Genomic DNA, 22,630 nt, shown 5'->3' with positions numbered 1-22,630 from the left:
TTGTTTTCTATGATACTCGAAACACGATTAACCCAACCCGGAAAAACCCGAACCTGAAAAACCCGTGAGAGATTTGGGTTGGGTTTCGGGTCAAGATTTAAAACTTTGGAACCCGAATAACCCGAAACCCGAAAAACGAACCCGAAGAATACCCCTAGGTTCAATGATCCGTTAAAGATGTTTTACTTCAATAAAGCTTGTGAAATCATATTTGCGCCATCAATTAGTAAAACATTTTATCTAAGGAATATGTAAGAAGTCGTTTTTAAAAGATGAAAACTAGTGTAGAGCAGTTATACAATGTAACCTTTTACATTTTTAACTCAATATTAATAATCCAACCCTACCTTCAAAATTTTGTATATCAAGTTGATAGATGTAGAGGTATGGTACTAAAACCCGGTTCTACGACCCTAAATCTATTATGTTTGGCTTATTTCATTACATGGACTAATACAATGTTATTGGGCTGAGAGGGTTTTGTGGAGGTAACCCTAACTGGGCTAGGCCCATTAGGGTACCATGATGGTGGCCATGAGACTCTATATAAGGAGGTCTCCACCTCCTTATCATGGGTCATGCTCAATAAGAGCCACCACCACTTTTTATGTCTGTGAACAAGAAATCCTCAGGATATCTTAGCAGTCGCCTCCACACCCCCGAAACCATTGCAGGTCTCAACATTGCAGGTCACCATGCGCAGCCGAAGAAGAAGAAGATCAAGACGTGGTTCGTTCATCTCGAAAATCCGTGGAAACATTGTCATGGATCAGGTAAGATTCATTTCGTGCTTCGACATTGGCGCCATCCGTGGGACGGCAACGAACTGCCCTTCGATCTTCATCTCGGCTGTCAGATCTCTCCCAAGAAAAACACAGATCTGGAAGTTTACAAAAAAAGGCTTCAAAGCTTGTTCTATTAAAGCTCAAAAAGATCCATATATCTAAAAAGAGGCTTCCAGATCTGGGCAAGAAGGAAAATCCGTGATTTGAATGATCAGATCTCCGAATCTGTGATGGTTTTAAATCTGCTCCGGGCTTCAGATCTGTCCAGATCTGATTTACAGATCTAGGTCTAGATTACAGACCTGGATTTTAGGTCTAAAGTTGCAGATCTGACTCTTAAATTGCAGATCCAGAAATTACCAGACTTCCGCCGCTAGGTACGCACGCCCGTGGGTTCTCACTCCGCAGCCGTGCAGGTGCCGCAGCGGAAACCACCATCTGGGTTTTGCGCAAGAGACCTCCGCCATGCACGCGCACTCGCGAGTCACCACTCTATCGCCGTGCATGCGCGCATCAGGCTACGCGCCAAACTTCAAGGTTGGGAATCCTCCTAATATCCCATATGGCTACGCGCCAAACTGCAAGGTTGGGAATCCTCCTAATATCCCATATGGCTACGCGCCAAGGTTGGGAATCCTCCTAATATCCCATATTGCTACGCGCCAAGGTTGGGAATCCTCCTAATATCCCATATGGCTACGCGCCAAACTTCAAGGTTGGGAATCCTCCTGATATCCCATATGGCTACGCGCCAAACTGCAAGGTTGGGAATCCTCCTAATATCCCATATGGCTACGCGCCAAGGTTGGGAATCCTCCTAATATCCCATATAGCTACGCGCCAAACTTCAAGGTTGGGAATCCTCCTAATATCCCATATGGCTACGCGCCAAGGTTGGGAATCCTCCAAATATCCCATATGGCTACGCGCCAAGGTTGGGAATCCTCCTAATATCCCATATGGCCACGCGCCAAGGTTGGGAATCCTCATAATATCCCATATGGCAACACGCCAAGGTTGGGAATCCTCATAATATCCCATATGGCTACGCGCCAAACTTCAAGTTTGGGAATCCTCATAATATCCCATATGGCTACACGCCAAACTTAGGGGTTGGGAATCCTCATACCATATGCTCACGCATCACATATGCTCACGCATATTACACATGCTTACGCATCACATGCTTACGCATCACATGCTCACACATGTCACAGTCTACACGCACGCGCACGCAACATCTGCGCGTGGCGCATAACACAAAACCAAAGTCTACGCGCACGCGCATGCAACATCTGCACGTGGCGCGGGACATAAAGTAGCTCGTAAGCCGCCTCACGCGCAAGCTCCATTATTATTCACAGCTCATAAGACGCCTTGCGCACAAGCTGTTATTATTCTTATAGCCCGTAAGTCGCCTCACGCGCGGGCTTTTATTATTCACACAGCTCATAAGACGCCTCGCGCGCAAGCTGTTATTATTCTTACAGCCCGTAAGTCGCCTCACGCGCAGGCTTTTATTATTCACACAGCTCATAAGACGCCTCGCGCGCAAGCTGTTATTATTCTTACAGCCCGTAAGTCGCCTCACGCGCAGGCTTTATTATTCACACAGCTCATAAGACGCCTCGCGCGCAAGCTGTTATTATTCTTACAGCCCGTAAGTCGCCTCACGCGCAGGCTTTTATTATTCACACAGCTCATAAGACGCCTCGCGCGCAAGCTGTTATTATTCTCACAGCCCGTAAGTCGCCTCACGCGCAGGCTTTATTATTCACACAGCTCATAAGACGCCTCGCGCGCAAGCTGTTATTATTCTTACAGCCCGTAAGTCGCCTCACGCGCAGGCTTTATTATTCACAGCTCATAAGACGCCTCGCGCGCAAGCTGTGATTATTCTTACAGCCCGTAAGTCGCCTCACGCGCAGGCTTTATTATTCACAGCTCATAAGACGCCTCGCGCGCAAGCTGTTATTATTCTTACAGCCCGTAAGTCGCCTCACGCGCAGGCTTTATTATTCACAGCTCATAAGACGCCTCGCGCGCAAGCTGTTATTATTCTTACAGCCCGTAAGTCGCCTCACGCGCAGGCTTTTATTATTCACACAGCTCATAAGACGCCTCGCGCGCAAGCTGTTATTATTCTTACAGCCCGTAAGTCGCCTCACGCGCAGGCTTTATTATTCACACAGCTCATAAGACGCCTCGCGCGCAAGCTGTTATTATTCTTACAGCCCGTAAGTCGCCTCACGCGCAGGTTTTATTATTCACAGCTCATAAGACGCCTCGCGCGCAAGCTGTTATTATTCTTACAGCCCGTAAGTCGCCTCACGCGCAGGCTTTTATTATTCACAGCTCATAAGACGCCTCGCGCGCAAGCTGTTATTATTCTTACAGCCCGTAAGTCGCCTCACGCGCAGGCTTTTATTATTCACACAGCTCATAAGACGCCTCGCGCGCAAGCTGTTATTATTCTTACAGCCCGTAAGTCGCCTCACGCGCAGGCTTTTATTATTCACACAGCTCATAAGACGCCTCGCGCGCAAGCTGTTATTATTCTTACAGCCCGTAAGTCGCCTCACGCGCAGGCTTTATTATTCACAGCTCATAAGACGCCTCGCGCGCAAGCTGTTATTATTCTTACAGCCCGTAAGTCGCCTCACGCGCAGGCTTTATTATTCACACAGCTCATAAGACGCCTCGCGCGCAAGCTGTTATTATTCTTACAGCCCGTAAGTCGCCTCACGCGCAGGCTTTATTATTCACACAGCTCATAAGACGCCTCGCGCGCAAGCAATTATTATTCTCAAAGCTCATAAGACGCCTCTCGCGCGCAAGCTTTATTACTTTCACAGCTCGTAAATCGCCTCACGCGCCAGCTCAATTATTATTCTCAAAGCTCATAAGACGCCTCTCGCGCGCAGGCTTTATTATTCTTAGCTCGTAAGTCGCCCCTCGCGCGCGGCATTATTATTCTCAAAGCTCGTAAGTCGCCTCTCGCGCGCAGGCATTATTATTCTTAGCTCGTAAGTCGCCTCTCGCGCGCAGGCATTATTATTCTCATAGCTCGCAAGTCGCCTCTCGCGCAGGCTCTATTATTATAGCTTGTAAGCCGCCTCACGCGCAGGCTTCATTATTTTTACAGCTTGTCACCATCATGGGGAAAACCTCCCAAAACTCAGACAATAAAGACAAAGCCAAAGAAAAGGGAAAAAACCGCCTCACACCTTATAAAGTCCAGCGCTCCACCTAGACGCTTGCGCGCCCAGGAGCAACACTGGACTTGGGGGGGCTTGTAGGGGTATGGTACTAAAACCCGGTTCTACGACCCTAAATCTATTATGTTTGGCTTATTTCATTACATGGACTAATACAATGTTATTGGGCTGAGGGGGTTTTGTGGAGGTAAACCTAACTGGGCTAGGCCCATTAGGGTACCATGATGGTGGCCATGAGACTCTATATAAGGAGGTCTCCACCTCCTTATCATGGGTCATGCTCAATAAGAGCCACCACCACTTTTTGTGTCTGTGAACAAGAAATCCTCGGGATATCTTAGCAGTCGCCTCCACACCCCCGAAACCATTGCAGGTCTCAACATTGCAGGTCACCATGCGCAGCCGAAGAAGAAGAAGATCAAGACGTGGTTCGTTCATCTCGAAAATCCGTGGAAACATTGTCATGGATCAGGTAAGATTCATTTCGTGCTTTTTGTGTCTGTGAACAAGAAATCCTCAGGATATCTTAGCAGTCGCCTCCACACCCCCGAAACAATTGCAGGTCTCAACATTGCAGGTCACCATGCGCAGCCGAAGAAGAAGAAGATCAAGACGTGGTTCGTTCATCTCGAAAATCCGTGGAAACATTGTCATGGATCAGGTAAGATTCATTTCGTGCTTCGACAATAGACATCCAAACATAGCAAGTTAGCAACATCATAAACCACATTAGATAGTTCTAAGTGCTTATATTATCTAAAGCATGTTAAGGCAAATGTTAAAACATTTCATCATTCGACAACGATATCCTAAACTCGCATATCAATATCAATATTAACATCAACAAAAGGGTTTCCTAAATATCAGTGAACTGATACGTGATAACCTAGTAACCTTTTTTTCTCATCTTACATGTGCCTGCCTTCTCACATGATCAATATGTGCAGCCAGCTCAGCAGATTTCATTTTGGTTTCTGCAATTTGTTTCTCCAAATCCTCCATCTGATTCATCATTTCAACACATTAGTACGCGCCTCAATTTAGGATTTTTTTTATCTAATAACGTGAATCAAAACTGAACCTACCTCAGCTTTCAACTCAGTCTCCCGTTGCAGTAACTGCTCGCTCCTGCAAAAGACATAATCATAAATTACTCATGTCACAAAAATAAGAATTATGTTATTTATAGCAACTTATACCTCATATATAGTTGAATATTTTCCTCACATATATCATCAAAAGTCCGTGGATCATCTTCACATGCCACGTCTTGATCAAGACTCGCTGTTTGAAATCCAGGAGGCGGCCCAACCGTTGGCCCCATCTGTGAGCCACTCAAACCGAGCCTAGGGTTAGCCGCACGAGCCGGGCTCGGGCTGACTTGATCCGCAGTCTTTTGCTGTTTGCGCACGTAACTCGGATCGGGTGGGTGCCCAGCTAAGTGACAGTATTGTTTCCTGTGTTTTTTTACATTATATTACTAAAAACCTCAAAAAGTAATTAAATTACTAAAACATAATACTTTATTAAAAAAACTAACCAGTAATCCATTTGCATTTGTTTTAGTTTTGTTTCAAGCCTTGAGAACACGAACGATCTTTCAAAATCTTGTTTGTCATGTGCGGGTTCTATGAAATTCGCTTCAAGAACTCCAACAACGCCAAAACCTTTAGAGCTTCCATCTTTTGTTACTTTCCAGAATGGCTGAAACAATTTGAAACATTGATTAATAATCTTTAAAAAAAAGAAAAAAATAATAAATCAAGAGTCTCAATTCTAGATATGCATACACGAATCAGACGGTTTTTATGGTACACACAGAATCCATTAACTATAATAGCCGGTGCTTCTTTAATAAACCCAAGCTTTGCCTCCACAACAACCTACAATGTCAAATTCATTACTAAAAAAATTACATTAAAATTAAATATAAATAAAAAATGCAGTGTTACTGTTACCTCCTTCATAGAAGAAACATGTGGTTTGTATATAGCTACTTGTGGATTTACTAAATCATCTGCTATATTATACTGCTCTACGGGTTTACCCCTCAAAATGGTTTTGAAGTTGTTAAACTTTCTAAGATACAACACAGAAGCATATGCCTGAAAAGAAACCAAATGAAATATATAAGACACGTGAAATAAAATATTTAATGGTTTTAAGTGTTTAAGAAATAATCAATCACCCTTAATGAATGAAGAAGGCGGTAGGAAATATGCGCTTGTGTCTCGACTTCTTTCCTTCTCAATTTAGACAAATGAGCACTTTCATCTCGCAACTTTATATCCTATAAACATAACTAAATATTATTAACGTTTTAAAAAGGTGACACGGAACAGTTTAAAATTAACCTCATCGTCTTCGTCAAAGTTTAATTCGTAGACGCCTTCATCATTGAGCCATAAGTTGTATATGATTATCTTTGTCCCGTGTGGACCAATATCTTCAAACTGAAAAGTAAACATATAAGTGTGACATCATTAAATAAATGAAGTATAAAACTAAACAAACCTGTTGGATTAAATAATCTCTTGAATCGAACGGTGACCATTCAAGAATGATTTTTAAGTTATTATACCAGTCCTCCGGAGTGCCATATAATATAGGTTCTGGCCAATTCCTCGAGACATCAAAATCAATCTGCAACAAAGATTACACCATAAGAATGTAAAAAGATTGCAACTTTAGTACCCAGTTTTCAAAAAACTACACCTTTGGACCAAGTGTAATTAACTTGAAGTAAATAAAAATATTTACCATTGGGACAATAACATCATCCTGTCCTGATCTGCGTCGAAACGTGTAGGATAACAAACCAACACTCTGGGTCACTTGCCTACACAACAATAAGGGCACAATCATCATTTCCAAGAACTTAGTTAAAAAAACCAAATAGCATTAAAACAGTACCCATTCCGAGATGCACGGCTGAAAACAATAACATCAGCTCCTAACCGCATAGTGCTCGTTTTAAACCCGTTACCATCTGAAAGAAAGAAAAGTCAAAACTTTTATACAAACAAACAGAAAAAGGAATTAAGCCTCTAGAAGGAAAAGGATTTACACTGCCCAATTGTGTTTTTTCCCTTCTTTGTCGAGTATCCCAAACTCATGCACTTCCGAATGCCATCCGGATCCATTCCACCTCCATCATCTGTGCAAGCAATATATAAGGTTACTAAATTAATCTTTTGAAACATATTTGAAGAAACGTGGATCTACTCACTGGTAGCAGATCTACTTTCCTCGGGTGTGATTATGCTATTTCACCGATGGTTCTTCTGGATCTGTGTTCTTCCACCTACAAAATGAACAGCGCCGTTACTTACCCCTCAGAAAGGGACAGAGGGGTCCTCTTTGGGGTAACCCTCCGGCGTGAGAATCAGTATATTGTGGAGAAGATAATAATGTGTCCGTAAGGGAATCTCAAGAGTATTGCTGAATAGCTGAATACCCTCTGATTGTGAGACTGTGTGTTTGTATGTAACTGACTGTGAGTGAATGTAATTCAATATGATTGAATGTGATATCACTGCCTGTAACTGTCAATGATTGAGTATGAATGTGTCATCAAAGTGGAGTTGATGCTGTATTTATAATGCTAGGGTTTCCACTGATTGGGCTCAACCTCGTTGGCCTCCTCCAATCGCACTGCGCCACGTGTCCTCTGGGACACCTGGCGCTTTCTCGTTGGTTGTAATCACGTGGTAACACATGTGTCATGCTGAGTTGTCGACCTTTCATTTGGCAGCTGTCAACATCAGCATATTCTTACTCCTTAAAAAGATGCCTTCTGGAAGGTTGTCTGATGTGCACAATCAAGGTTGCCCTAATCCTGATTTGGATAAGGACGAGGTTGATTATGTGCACGTATGATATGCGCCCACCCTGAGGATGCGCGAGGTCTTCTCTTTATTCTCACGCGCAGATATTTCATGCGCAGATGTGATATGCACGAGCATGTGATATGCGCCGCGCGCTGATGCGCTGCGCGCATATGTGTGCCTGGGCAGATGTGATATGCACGAGCATGTGATATGCGCCGCGCGCATATGTGATGCGCGAGCATATGTGTGCCTGGGCATATGATGCCTGAGCATGTTTTGTATGCGCCATGCGCATAGGTTTTGGCTTTGTGCCTTCATAATGTCTTTATCTTGTGGGTTGACCCGCCTTGCTCGGTGTTGAGGCGGGTACATACCTCTTCAAGCCCCCCCAGTCTAATGTGTGTCTTATCTCGCGCGAGCGCGGTAAGATAGATATTAGACTTACTGATTTTGGTCTTTTAATGGGGTTTTGTCGTTTTCCTGGTTTTTTTCCATGGTTGCGCGAAGTTCTATCCATTTGGTTGAAACGAAGGGTCCAAACACGTGGTTGGTTGGTGGTGACGTGCGCCGTAAACGTGTCAGACGTTTCATGTGCTCGAGGTGCTACAGTTGCCTTTCATGTCCCCTCGCACAGCTGTCTGGAACACGTGTCGCGCTCGCATTAGTTTGCACCTGCGAGTGGGGGCGCGTCTCTGCTCCGTGGCAGGTCCGTTACGTTTTTATGTCCCCTCAACAGTGTTAGGGACACGTGCCGCGCCCTCGTTGGCTTACACCTGCGAGTGGGGGCGCGTGAAATCCCATCAGTTACCACTTTTCTCTCTCCTGGGCCTATAAAAGCAGGCCCTTAGGAAAATTTTTTATCTTCATCTTCATTGTTACTAATTTTCGAATTTCTGTCTTTCATATTCTGAATTGAGTGTTTTCATTGTTTCAAAACTTCTATTATTTGCTGCTGCAGTTGTATGTCTGATAGTTCAGACTCGTCTAGCCCCTCAATCACCTCTATTGCCTCTCGAAGACGCCGTGTGAAATCTGTGGTGATGTCGACATTGAAGCAAAAGGGGAAGGGGAAGAGGGTTTTTGAGACCACATCGGAGGAAGTAGGGAGGACCAAGGCCACCAAAAGGTGGAATGAAATCCCCTGCAAATTGAGGCAGGCCGATCTCGACAGCCTCATCGCCTCTCAGGGTTTTCCCACCCTGTTTGGCTGCATGTTGCCTGGGGCCGGGCAAACGGCGGCAGACCCGCCTGCCGGCTATATTTCATTGTACACCCATTTTTTCACCCACTGCAACCTTCGTCTTCCGATGACAAGGTTTGTAGGCGCGGTGTTACGTTTTTTCGGGATTCATATATCCCAAGTCCATCCGTTTGGACTTGTGCGCATGACTCATTTCGAGTTCATGTGCAAATCACAGCGCGAGGAGCCCACCCCTCGGCGCTTTCAATTTTTTTACAAGCCCAAGATCCAAGATTCTTGGATCTCCTTTATTCCTCGCAGTCAGAAGGTGAAGTGCTCCACTGTTTCATTTAAGAGCCTTCATGACTGGTCTGAGAGGTTTTTTTACAAGGGCTGGTGTAATCCCCATCCGCATGACGATGAGCGCGATCGATTCTGCGCCCGCGGATGCGGATGTTATTAAAAACCCAACCGGCGCCTGGGTTAAGAAACTGACCGCCGAACCATCCCCCGCGAAGAAAATTTGCGAGGAGGCGCTGGTGGGGGTCGGCATGAGTAAGCTATGGGCCGACAGCGCGCTTGAGCCCGTTATCCAAGTCGACGGGTTGTGTAAGTTTATTTCATTGCTTTATTTATTTTTCTGCGCGAACATAATTCTTTTGCTGATATCACTTGACTTGTTTTTGCGCAGTCACCAAGGATTATATCCTTGCCGCTTATGATGATCAAGTGGAGGGTGGCTCCGTCGCGCTTGGCGCTGGGGAGGTTGGTTTCCCAGATCGCTTCGATGACATGTTCATCCCAGTGGATCTGGATTTTGACTTTGACAGTGACGCGCCTGGTAAGCCTTTGCACTTATGCTCACTCCTTTAGAATACCCAAGTTTATTAACAGTTATGTTGCTTGTTTTTGCAGATGCGCTTGAAAACTACGAGCTGGAGCTCGCGGAAGAGGAGGAGGAGGAAGAGGAGGCGCCCCTACTAAAGCGCAAAGCTAAGGGGAAATCTGGCGCAGGGGCCAGTAAGAAACAGAAGAAAGATGACACCCCTGTCGCTCATCCCCATGCTCAAACGAAGGGACCTAAGGAAACCCAGGTGTTTACCACCAAGGTTTCTTTAGCTTCCCTGCCTGTGAGAGTGGGCAGACCTCCTGTCCACTTGAGGTATGGTGGCGTCACCTCCTTTCGCGCGGCTGAAGAGAAAAGCAGTGCCGCGCCTGCAACAGGTATACGTGCTTGTCTTCATCTGGTTGAATTGTTATTAAACCTTTGCTCCTTTGAATGTTTGCAGAACCGGCGACGGTAGCAGATCAGCCGCAGGCGCCACAAGGTGCTAAGGCTGCGCCGGGGGCTGCTTCGGAGTCCCCTGTTCTACCCTCTGAAAAGGGTAGAATGAACTTTATGGCGATGTTCGCCGCGCGAACAGAATTGCGCCAAGGTATGTTTTGCACATTTGTTTTCTGAATTTTTCTTTTGGATTCAGTCATAAACCATTCTTCCTTGTTGATTTGTTCATAGGAGTTGTAGCTGGCGCACAAGTTGCTGGTGACACTCCTGGCGCCGTTGCCGGCGCCGCTGGTTCTGTTCCTGCTCCTGCTAGTGCTGAGTCTCCCCTTATTGGGATTACCAAGGAGCAGGAAACCGTATTGCGCGCCGAACTGGCGGCGTCGAGACCTCCCTCGCCTCCTCCTACACGCAGCCCTCCCCGCGAGACTGGTTTGGAGCCCTCCAGGTCGCAGGAGAAGAGGCGTATTGAAGAAGATGAGGAGGATGAGGGGGCTCAAGCTGAAGACTCCTTGGGAGACCGCGCCAGCCCTGCGATGCCACAAGAGTTCGCAGCGCATACTTCTGGTGGGGCTGGCGCTGACTTTTCTGCTTCATCTCCGCAGGTATGTTTTAATTTGTTGCTCCGCCGCGCGTACCTCCATATAAGTATGTTTTATGACTTAGAACATTTCTTGTGTTTTGCAGGAAGGTGACCACGTTTACCGCCCGAGATGGAACATTAATGAAGACAGTTCCTTCCAATCCATGGGCGTATGCGAGGACTTCTGGGCTCATGCCGTGCCTCCTACTGAAAGGAGGTATCAGGAGGAGCGCACCCGCGCGGACTTGCTGAATGACCATATTTTCGCTGGGTCGGCTTTCTTTGCTGCCTCCCAGGAGCTTCGTCGTGATTATATTAAAGTACGCGATGCTCTTGTGGAAGCCCAGCGAGAGGCTAAGGTGGCCGCCTGGAACCTTTCTGATGCTCGCGCACGAGCTGAGAAACTCCAGGCGGAGCTCAGCGAAAACCGAGCAAGTGCCAACACCGCCTATATTAAGCGCGGGAGAAGCAGCAGGTGGCGGAGGCCGAAGTTGCCAAGTACGCGCGTAGAGTGCGTGTCTTGGAACAGCAGGCTGAGGCGCGTGACCAAGCTATCGTCCAGAGTATCACTGAGAAATCATCACTGGAGAGCGAGGTTGCGCGCCTGAAGAGGGAGTTGGCGGCCGCGCAGGCCGATAGAGATGAGGCCTTGGCGACGGCAGCGTCCAGCCAGGAAGCACTTGGTGCTGCGCAGGCGGAGAAAGAAAAAATTTTGGCGGCAGCAGCGTCTGATAAGGAGGAGCTAATAAAAACCAAGGAACCTGTTGAGTTATTAAACTCCCAGGTTCCTGCCCTCGAGACGTCTGTTGCTGGCCTCGCGCAGGATCGCCAATGGCTGGTGTCACAGGGCATGACTCGTTGCGCTTTGGCGATGAAATATTCCGCCGAGTTTCAGGCCCTTGTGATGGACTGCAATGCTGCCGCGCGCTTGGTGGGTCGAGCTGAAGGGTTTACGGATGGGTATGAATATGGCATGTTGAAGAAGAACCCATCCGAGTACCCTTTCAAGAGCGACGCGGCCTGCGCGGACATGGCCGCGGTGGGGGAGAAGTATATGAATACTGCTATCCCCATCCTTATGCAGGTACCTTGACCTCAATGAGTTTTACTTGATTAATTTTCCAAGTGTTTTGTACTCAATACTTTTCTAATGATTTTGCAGATAGCTGCGCTTGCTGACCAGCCCGATCTCGGCGCGCTAAAGAAGTTGCTCGATGAATGCGAGAGGGCTGGTAGCGATGATGGTGGCGCGGGGGATGTTGCCCCTGCCAGCGGCTCTGGCGCTGCGAAAGAATCTGCTCCTGACACCGTCGTGATAGAAGACTCCAATGAGGAGGAAGAACTTGACTATGGTCAGTTCGGAGATGAGGAGCAGGCCGCGCCAGATGCTGCGGGAGATGATGAGGGTGATGAAGTGGCTGACGTCGACGTGGAGACTTGAGAAGCCCTTCATCAAATTTTATAATTTTTTTTTTTTATACTTGTAATTTGTAACTCATCATACTTGTAAATTTCAATGCTATGGAATGAAACTTGTTTTCTCTTTTTTACATCTTGCGCATTTCCATTCATCTCTTCATGTTTGCTTGTATAGATATAAGATATGCTTGCACGTTAAAATAAGAACAAGGTTGTAAGGAAATTATTCACTTAACCATAGTCCTATTTTGTAAGTGGTTTCGCAGTATCTTGTTTATGCTGACATGCGCGATAACTTTTCACAATTCCTTTTTCGCGCGTCGTTGTCGCGCGGTTTTTATATGGAAGTATGAGTTTTAGCCATTACATGTCAGCATGTGTTACTCAGATACCCACTATGATTCCGAGCGCGACCTCGACCTGAGACCTTAACAACTATGATATGGCATGTACTTTGCCTTAGTTGTGTTTAAGGATTTTTATGATCAGGCTGCGCGGGATGTAAGATGGATGTTTGTGAGTGTTTTGAGCTAAGGCTCTTTGTTTTGGGCTAAGGCCCTGACGTTTTAGAGTTAAGACTCATTAACGTGTTTGAGCTAAGGCTCGTAGGTTTGGGCTAAGGCCCTGACGTTTTAGAGTTAAGACTCGTTAACGCGTTTGAGCTAATGCTCGCGCATGTATGTTTTACTTCGTTTTATTTTGTTTTGAAGTCAATATAGTGTTGTCATATTGCTCCAAATTAATAAAGGAAGTGTGAAACATGTATGCAAAGGTAATAGAACAAATATTGAAAGATAGCGCGAATCATCATTCATGATGGCTTAAAAGCCTTGATTACATATTTGAACTTTTACATGAAGCATTTTCTAAGCTGTGCCGCGTTCCACGCGCGCGGTATCTTTTTTCCATTCAAATCTTTTAAAGTGTACGCGCCTTTCCCCAAATCTTCTGAAATTTGATAAGGTCCCTCCCAATTGGGGGACATTTTTCCTGGGGGTATCGCGCGGCTAGCTTCATTGTTTCGAAGGACAAAATCATTTTTCTTGAAGTGGCATTCTTTAACGCGCTGATTATAATATTTTTCCAGCTTTTTCTTGTATTTGGCTTCATTGATGATAGCCGCTTCTCTGCGCCCTTCAAGCAAGTTGAGGTCCAATCTTCTTTCGCGCTCGTTATCAGTCTTGCTCATCATGAGTACCCTATGGGATGGGCATCCAATTTCTGCTGGGATCATAGCCTCTGTCCCATAGGTTAGGCTGAACGGGGATTCGCCATTGCTAGTTTTGCTTAATGTCCTGTGCGCCCACAGGACATTAGGTAACTCTTCGACCCAAGAATGGGATTCTCCCTCCAACCTTTTCTTCAGCCCATTTAACAAACTTTGATTCGCGCGCTCCACTTGGCCATTCCCCTGAGGGTGGTAGACCGAAGTGAAGATTTGGTTGATGTGCAATTCTTTGAGCCAGCTGGATATCTTCCTGTCAGTGAATTGTTTGCCATTGTCGCTCACAATTTCCATAGGAAGGCCAAAACGGCAAATGATGTGGCTCCAGATAAATTGCTTCATCGCCTCAGCTGTGATTTTTGCTAGTGGCTTGGCTTCAACCCATTTTGTGAAATAGTCTACTGCCACTACCAAAAATTTCACTCGCCCTTGCGCTTGCGGCAGGGGCCCCACAATATCAATGGCCCATTTGTGGAAAGGCCATGCGGAGGTCACTGGAATCAAGTTGTTCTTTGGCCGCATGGTGTTTGGCGCGTGGCTCTGACATGCCTTGCATTTTTGGATTTCTTTTAGCGCATCCAAGTACATGCCTGGCCAATAGTAGCCTGCGCTCATTGCCTTGGCAACCACCATGCGCGGGCCAGCGTGTATTCCGCAGATTCCTTCGTGAATCTCCCTAATCACATAGCTTGCGTCTTCAGCATCCAGGCATTTCATGAGCGGTCCAAGATAAGAGCGTCGATATAATGTACCCTCAAGTAGTTCATAGTTCTGCGCCTTGTGTCTTATCTTCCTCGCGTGCGCGCGATCGTCCGGTAACTTCCCCTCCTTCATGAATTCCATTATTGGAGTTATCCAGGATGAAGGGGTTGTATGAATTACAAGGACCGATTGCGTTTGCACTGACGGGTTGCTCATTACTTCCACCCTGACATCTTTGCCAAAGTGATCAAAATTAGTTGATGCCATTTTACTCAACGCGTCAGCGGACTTGTTTTCGCTGCGCGAGATGTGTATGATTCTGAAGAAGTCAAACTGCTCAATGAGCTTTTTTGCCTGCTCTAGATATAGAGGCATTGTGTTCTCCTTGGCGTCATATAGGCCGTTGACCTGAGCAGCTACCAAGTAAGAATCAACATGGGCCTCTAGCCTTTTAACTCCAAACTTGCGCGCAATGCGCAGACCAGCCAGCAGGGCTTCATACTCAGCCTCATTGTTGGTACTCTTGAAGTCCAACCTAATAGCATAAGTATATTCATGATTATCAGGGTCCACCAGTTTGAGGCCTGCGCCGGACCCTTCGCTGTTGGAGGCTCCATCAGTGAATAGCCTCCAAACATCTTCTTCATCATTTGCTCGCGGAGGGTCTACCTCGCGCTGAGCTTCTTCAATCTTTCCCTCTGGGATTTCCGTGATGAAATCCGCTAAAACTTGACCCTTTATTGCTGGACGGGGCTTATAGGTGATCGTGTGTTCACCTAATTCCAGCGCCCACTTTGTCAGCCTTCCGGAGAGCGCAGGGCGTCGCAAGACTTGCTGGATGTTGTAACCAGTCAGAACTTCAATAGGATGACCATTGAAGTATCTATGGAGCTTGCGCGACGCGTGTGTTAGTGACAAAACTAACTTTTCCATGATGGAATAGCGCGTCTCAGGGTCTGTGAGCACCCGACTCACATAGTATATTGGCGTTTGGATCCCCTTGCGATCCACCAATAATACTGCGCCGATGGCGCGATCTCCAGCTGACAAGTACAATGTAAGGGTTTCGCCAGGAAGTGGAGCTGTGAGCGCGGGCAGCTTTATGAGACATTCTTTTATCTCAGTGAAAGCTTGCTCAGCCTCAGGCGTCCACTTGAATTGGCTCTTCTTCAAGCAGTTCCTCAAAGTGTTAACGAATGGAGTAGATTTGGTGGCGTGGTTCGCTAGGAACCTGTTGATTGACACCAGTCTACCATTCAGCTTCTGAACCTCTTTCATGGTGGATGGTGAAGGCATGTCAAGGATGGCTTCCACCTTTTCAGGGTTCACCTTGAAACCATCCTTAGTGACCATTACACCAAGAAATTTCCCCTCTTCCGCGCCGAAAGTACATTTGCTTGGGTTGAGCTTCATGTTAACTTCCGTTAGGCGCTGAAGAGTTTCCTCGATGTCTTTGAGCATTTGTCTCTCCTCCCTGCTCTTGATCACCAAATCATCAACGTAGACTTCTAGATTTCTTCCGATTTGTTCACTGAAAACCGAATCCATAAGTCTCTGATAGGTTGCGCCCGCATTCTTTAAACCAAAGGGCATTTTTGTGTAACAAAAAACACCCTTGTCGGTCCTGAAGGCCGTCTTGTCTTCGTCTTGTGGTGCCATTTGAATCTGGTGATAGCCTTTGTAGGCATCCAGGAAACATTTGATGTTGAATGGCGCCACGGAGTCCACCTTTGCCTCGATGTTTGGTAGGGGGTAACAGTCTTTCGGACATGCTTTGTTGAGGTCCTTGAAGTCAATACACATCCTCCATGACCCGTTGCTTTTCTTTACCATCACAGGATTGGCTACCCACGTCTGGTATCGGATCGGGCGGATGATGTTTGCGCGCAACAGGTCCTCAACTTGCTCATTCATGGCCTTCGCCTTTTCATCCCCCATGATTCTCTTTTTCTGAGCAATTGGCTCCACCGACTTGAACGTGTTAAGAGAATGTTGCGCCAAGTCTCGCGGGACCCCCGTCATATCGGAGTGTTGCCACGCGAAAACCGACGTGTATTTTGTGAGCAACCTTTTCATTCTCAATCTCGTTTCGTCTGAAATGGTAGCGCCAATTGTGACCGTTTGCTCTGGGAATTTTGGGTTTAAAATCCACTTCTCTGGCGCATTGTCTGCCATTGGAAGTTTCATTCTCCCTTCCCGCGGCGTACTTGTCACTGCGCACAAATGATCGCGGTAAACAAATGTTACGCCTGTTGGTGTAGGGAACCCCAATGCGCCGTGCGCTGGCGACGGTACAGCATTAAATTGGGCAATCGTTCCCCTACCCAGGATCATATTGTGGCATAACGTGGTGGGCAAGACCAAGAAGTTGACAACTTCGGCTCGCTTGTGCTCATCATCCCCCATAGTTAATTCAAACTGAATCTGGCCTAGGGGATGGATGATTTCATTTGAAACACCACAGATTGGTGCGTTCACAATTTCGAGCCGCGCTTGGTCTGCCGGGTCTAACTTTCTGAAACATTGCTCATACATAATGTCAGATTCGCTTCCAGTGTCCAACAGGACTTTTGACACTTCGTAATGAGCAATGTGTGTGGTGATGACGAGAGGACTGCTTATTGAAGGGCCTCCCCTGATTCTTGGGAAGATGACTTGCTGCTCGCGCCAATCCCCGTGGATTTGCGCGCTTCTCTTTTTTGACGTCTGCCCTTGTCGTCCCCCCTCAGCCACACAGATTCTTTTGTATTTCTTGCTGGCAGAGGCTCCTTCCGGTTGCTCATCTTCTATTCTTTGGTTTTTCACCAAGTGAGCCAGCCTGCCTGACTTTACATCCTTCTCGATCGCATCCTTTAAATGATGGCATGCGTCGGTGTTGTGGCCCGGGGACCTGTGAAATTCACAATATTTGCCACTGTTTTGCGGTCCCTTGTAGTGTAGTTGCTTGGGGGGCTTGAATTGGACATTCTCAGTACTTAACACCTGTGAAGGTGTTTTAGTGAAGGCAGTCCATATTCTTGGCAGAGGTCTGCTTGGGTCTCTGCCGCCCTCCCTCTTGTCACCCTCCCCGCGATTACGAACATCTTTTTGGGGCTGGGGTGAGCTTGGTTGCGCTTGCTTTTCTGCGGAAGAAAAACTTGTTGGCTGCAACCTGGACCATACAGAGTTCTGTTTGGCCCTCTTCTCTTTGCTGCGCGGTGATTCAGCCTGATGCGCTCTTTCTCTTGCCCTATCTTGGGCAATCTGTTTCTCATTTCTCGCGAAAACTCGCGATGCCTCCATTAACTTGGCCCACGTGGTAGGCATGCCATCTTTGCTTACGAGAGCTCGTCGTAATTGATCACTGCGCGCGCCTTGTATAAAGGCCACGCGCAGGAGTTGCTCGGTTATACCTCCGATTGCCAGAGACTCCTGATTGAACCGAGTGATGTAATCTTCAATCGTTTCATCATTCCTGCGTATGCAGTGCATGATGTCATCAGGATCGCGCGTGTGCCTGCGCTGCTGTACGAAGTGGGCTTGGAACTTTTCTAATAGTTCCTCGAACCCATCAATTTGCCCAGTCGGCAAGCTCTCGAACCATACCCGCGCTGCGCCCGTGAGGCAGCGAGCAAACATACGACACCATGTTGGCATCGTCCAGCTCTCTAGGTTTCCCGTGTTATAGAAGCCTTGCAAAAAGTCATCTGGATCTGTTGTGCCATCATATTTGCCCAAACCACTTGGCATCTTGGTCTTGTGCTGGATGGGAGCCTGCGCGATGCGCGCAGTGAACTTTGAGTGTTACACCAAGATGGCTGGTCTGTAGGGTGTGGTTACGTCCACTTGCCCTCTGACTGGTGGGCTGTACGGCATGTGCAGATCCAGATCGGCTCTGGCTCCAGGCGCCATGTTCACAGGTGCGCGGAGCTGTGAGCCTCCTGCATGAGTATCCCGCGTCTTCCTCATGCTATGCACTTCTTCATCACTGAACTCAGTGTGTGCAGTGTGAACAGAATGTCCTTCTTCCGGCGCGCGCGGCCTTTTTGTAGTCTGCTTATCAAACGCTTGCCTTTGTGTTTGGTCGGCTAGCTTCTTCTGTTTGACCATTTCATTGTACTTTTCCATCAGACGCCGCTGCTCGTTTATGAGCCATTCATTCGGATCATTTGTTTCTTCTTCTGGACCCATTGGTCCTTTCAGTTTCGCGCCGGCCATGTTTTGTAACGTGAGATCGTCTGGAGGAGTTTCAGTCTGGCCGTGAGGGGTTGTGACGAAAGGACGGTTGCTGGTGGTACGCGTAGAATCACGCGGAACCCTCAGAACCTGTTGTCCGTCGTTAACACCCTCACGTTCAATATCCTCCAGAGCTTGATCAACGTTACGAACGCCAGAAACCATGGTGATTGATTTTTTTTTTTTATAGATCTGATGAGATCTGATTGCCGTTTGTAACAGTGGATGGCGCCAATGAAGAAACGTGGATCTACTCACTGGTAGCAGATCTACTTTCCTCGGGTGTGATTATGCTATTTCACCGATGGTTCTTCTGGATCTGTGTTCTTCCACCTACAAAATGAACAGCGCCGTTACTTACCCCTCAGAAAGGGACAGAGGGGTCCTCTTTGGGGTAACCCCCCGGCGTGAGAATCAGTATATTGTGGAGAAGATAATAATGTGTCCGTAAGGGAATCTCAAGAGTATTGCTGAATAGCTGAATACCCTCTGATTGTGAGACTGTGTGTTTGTATGTAACTGACTGTGAGTGAATGTAATTCAATATGATTGAATGTGATATCACTGCCTGTAACTGTCAATGATTGAGTATGAATGTGTCATCAAAGTGGAGTTGATGCTGTATTTATAATGCTAGGGTTTCCACTGATTGGGCTCAACCTCGTTGGCCTCCTCCAATCGCACTGCGCCACGTGTCCTCTGGGACACCTGGCGCTTTCTCGTTGGTTGTAATCACGTGGTAACACATGTGTCATGCTGAGTTGTCGACCTTTCATTTGGCAGCTGTCAACATCAGCATATTCTTACTCCTTAAAAAGATGCCTTCTGGAAGGTTGTCTGATGTGCACAATCAAGGTTGCCCTAATCCTGATTTGGATAAGGACGAGGTTGATTATGTGCACGTATGATATGCGCCCACCCTGAGGATGCGCGAGGTCTTCTCTTTATTCTCACGCGCAGATATTTCATGCGCAGATGTGATATGCACGAGCATGTGATATGCGCCGCGCGCTGATGCGCTGCGCGCATATGTGTGCCTGGGCAGATGTGATATGCACGAGCATGTGATATGCGCCGCGCGCATATGTGATGCGCGAGCATATGTGTGCCTGGGCATATGATGCCTGAGCATGTTTTGTATGCGCCATGCGCATAGGTTTTGGCTTTGTGCCTTCATAATGTCTTTATCTTGTGGGTTGACCCGCCTTGCTCGGTGTTGAGGCGGGTACATACCTCTTCAATCTACCGGGAAGTGCAAAACTGTAAATACATAAAAGATTCGTACCAATAAAAAGTAAAGCAGGAGAATTATCCCTTTTGTTGTAAATTCTATCAACTTTCACAAAAGTTGACCCATTATCCATCTGTGACACGAGGTTGACAACGATAATGTTATACACATTAAATAATAACAATTAATAAAATAGCAATGAAATTATTGTGGTATCTAAGACTAATGGTTACCTCATCAACAGCATTATCCAAAAGTTCAGCAATTGCTGCAATAAGATACATCAAATAATCAATAACATATGAATATATAATATATATAACTTGGGCTTTGAGTGATTAGAAGGATAAATAAAGATCACACCTCCAAAAGCCTATTTGTGAGAAGTTGCATTGGAATGAAGAAACTTCGGGTGCACACAAGCATGTTCCAATTCGCCTGCAACAAACCATAACTCCATCAGGATCTAAACTAGGCGTGCAAACAAGCCGAGTCGCTTGTGAGCTACTCGAGATCGGATTGATAAAAACTCAAATTGATCTAAGTCTTACAGAGCCCGATCCTCAAAACAAAGCTCGTTAAGTCATCGAGCTAGAGCCTTGTACGGGCAGATCGTTTAAGCTCGCCGAGCGTTAACAAGCCTAGTGTATTTTTATGTTTAAACTCTTTTGGACTTCGATGTACTAGTTCTACACTACACGGCCAAGATTGAATTTTTTGTTGGATTAGGTGATATAAAGAAAAAAAAAGGGGGGGGGGGGGGGTGGTTGACTAGAATTTAAGTAGATTTAGGTAATTTGCTATCTCAAATAGCGGATTACCAGTACACGTCAGCTTACTTTCCACGTGGCTGTCCACGTCATCCAATTTGTTCAACAAGTGTCGTCCATGTGTAATCCGTTATCTCAAATAGCGGATTATGCAAACGTCGGTAAAAGGAATCCACTTAAATTCTAGTCAACCACCTGAAACCACCTTTTTTTTCTTTAAATCACCTAATCCAGCAAAAAATTCGCCAAGCTTTGGCTCATTTAAGGTACTGCATATGAGCTCAAGCCAAGTTTAGGCTCATTAAGGATTTTTTTTCAAAAAAAATTAAAAATGTACATAATTAAATAAATAACAAACGAGCCGAGCTCGAGCTAGAAAAAAACGACTGGCCAGCTGATCTCGAGCTTTAGAAAAAGAGTTTGAAACAAGGCATTTGATTAATATTAGGTCAAAAGTTTGAAACTTTGTTCGTAAACTACAGTCTGACACTCTCTTTATACCCAAAATTGAGTTCACTTTACAAAACCAACATATAAAATACCCAATGTGTTATGTAATTATATGTAATTATGCAAATGTGGGTGTGATTAATATGTAGAAATGGACCTTGAGAAGGAGTCCATTTAGTTGGACCGATATCAAAGGCTCCGGCTTTCCAGAAACTTCGATTCTCCAGACTCCGACCATCGTTAGCGTTGGTCTGAACTTGTGGTCTGCTGCTTGGTAATGGTTGTTGACCACCGTCTTCTTCGTCATCGCTGCTGTCAAGAATTTCGCATGCTTCCCGTCAACCCTAGACATTGTAAACAAACCAATTCTACCAACAATCAAAGATAAAAAGTAACTTAATGGAGTCAAATTGAGTCAAAGGCCCGGTAAGTACGACTGAATGAAAAGAGAGAGAGAGAGAGAAAGAGGGTAAATTATTATTATTTAATAAAAGGAGAGAAAGAGATTTGGTAGAGTTTGTTACAAATGATAAGTTAGAAACTCGGGTAATGATTAATGAACTCTTAGACCATCTTTAATGCTTAGTTTTTTTAGGTTTAGACCAACCTGGTTCAAACCAAAAACCAAGGTTTGAGGTTTGGTTTTTCAAACAAACAAAAACCAATCATTGTGGGCCCCAAACTCACATCTTTCACTCCATACACACATACATATTTTAATATTATACATATATACATATTTTTTATATTTATTTCAAAAATCATGTCTTTTTGTTTGTGTATAATTTACGTAACGGCTAGTTTAACGGTTAAATTTTTTAGTGGCTAGTTTTTTAACGATTTTATTATCGATTTTACAACGCTTAATTTGATTTTATTATTTATTTTTAATGATTTTATTATTGATTTATTAATTGGCATTTTAAATTATGTAACTTTTTAGTTTATCTATTTGTTATATTTTAGTTAATCTGCTTTTTCCTAAAATTTTATTATATTGCTATTTATTTAAATAAAAATTATAAAAAATAAATATTATATAGTATTGTGAAATTCTTATTTAAAATAATTGTAAAAGTAAGTGATGATGTGGAAATATAAAGATGGTTTGAGAAGATGTATTGTTGGAGTAAAAAAGATGGTTTTTAAGAAAGATGATGTGGCAGTGATGTGGCTGGTTTGAACCTAAAATTGTTAGAGATGGTCTTAATGGGTGGAATTATCTATTTAATAACTAATTTTATTTTCTTTAAATGCATCAAATTATGAGAGTCATTTTATCATTTACTTTGTATTTCATTACTTTTTTTGTTTTTTTGTTGCATTTAATTCTCTCTTTAACCGTACTTTCTCGACACCGTCATAGCGGCCTCTACTATCATCAATTATTATGTTTTTAGTAAATTTTATTTATTTTGAAGTAGGGATTTTTCTTTTTTTTGTCATTATATTTTGTAAGTTCATTTAGTAAATTTTATTTATTTCAAAGTATTGTGGGTTTAAATAGAATTTATGCACGGGTGGTGTTAGATAGAAGGAATGTTTCGGTTACGAATGACTTGTGTTCCCTTTGTGATTTAGGGAAAGAATCAGCTGGCCATAGTTCTACCGGATGTATGGTCGAATTTATTGTGTGGGATCATGTTAGTCGTTGGTGTAAAGTTCCCCTTATATTTGGTTTTTGGGTTAGAGACTTGTTAGATCTACACAAATCTGTCAAACTCGAACCGGTCGAGAAAG

The 22,630-nt window shown here is 45.2% G+C and overlaps 1 protein-coding gene across 1 annotated transcript; it reads right to left on the bottom strand.

Moving 5' to 3' along the window:
• Nucleotides 1-4,784: 4,784 nt before the first annotated feature.
• On the bottom strand, nt 4,785-21,190 carry LOC143530491 (protein MICRORCHIDIA 2-like). The gene is made up of 16 exons (XM_077026017.1): nt 21,048-21,190; nt 20,034-20,108; nt 19,904-19,938; nt 19,725-19,803; nt 7,071-7,160; nt 6,917-6,992; nt 6,764-6,842; nt 6,518-6,646; nt 6,358-6,456; nt 6,192-6,293; nt 5,962-6,108; nt 5,794-5,886; nt 5,544-5,707; nt 5,203-5,460; nt 5,089-5,131; nt 4,785-5,005 (listed from the first exon to the last, which is right to left on the bottom strand). The coding sequence occupies exons 4-16, from the start codon at nt 19,801-19,803 to the stop codon at nt 4,907-4,909; spliced, it is 1,458 nt and encodes a 485-aa protein (XP_076882132.1). The 5' UTR covers nt 19,904-19,938; nt 20,034-20,108; nt 21,048-21,190; the 3' UTR covers nt 4,785-4,906.
• Nucleotides 21,191-22,630: the final 1,440 nt, after the last annotated feature.

The sequence above is a fragment of the Bidens hawaiensis genome, unplaced genomic scaffold (genome assembly GCF_021521415.1).
Source record: "Bidens hawaiensis isolate Kalapana, Puna unplaced genomic scaffold, B.hawaiensis_p1.1 tig00008947_1, whole genome shotgun sequence".
NCBI lineage: Eukaryota > Viridiplantae > Streptophyta > Magnoliopsida > Asterales > Asteraceae > Bidens > Bidens hawaiensis.
Note: the sequence above shows the minus strand (reverse complement) of the source record. Positions and strands in the feature narration are given on the sequence as shown.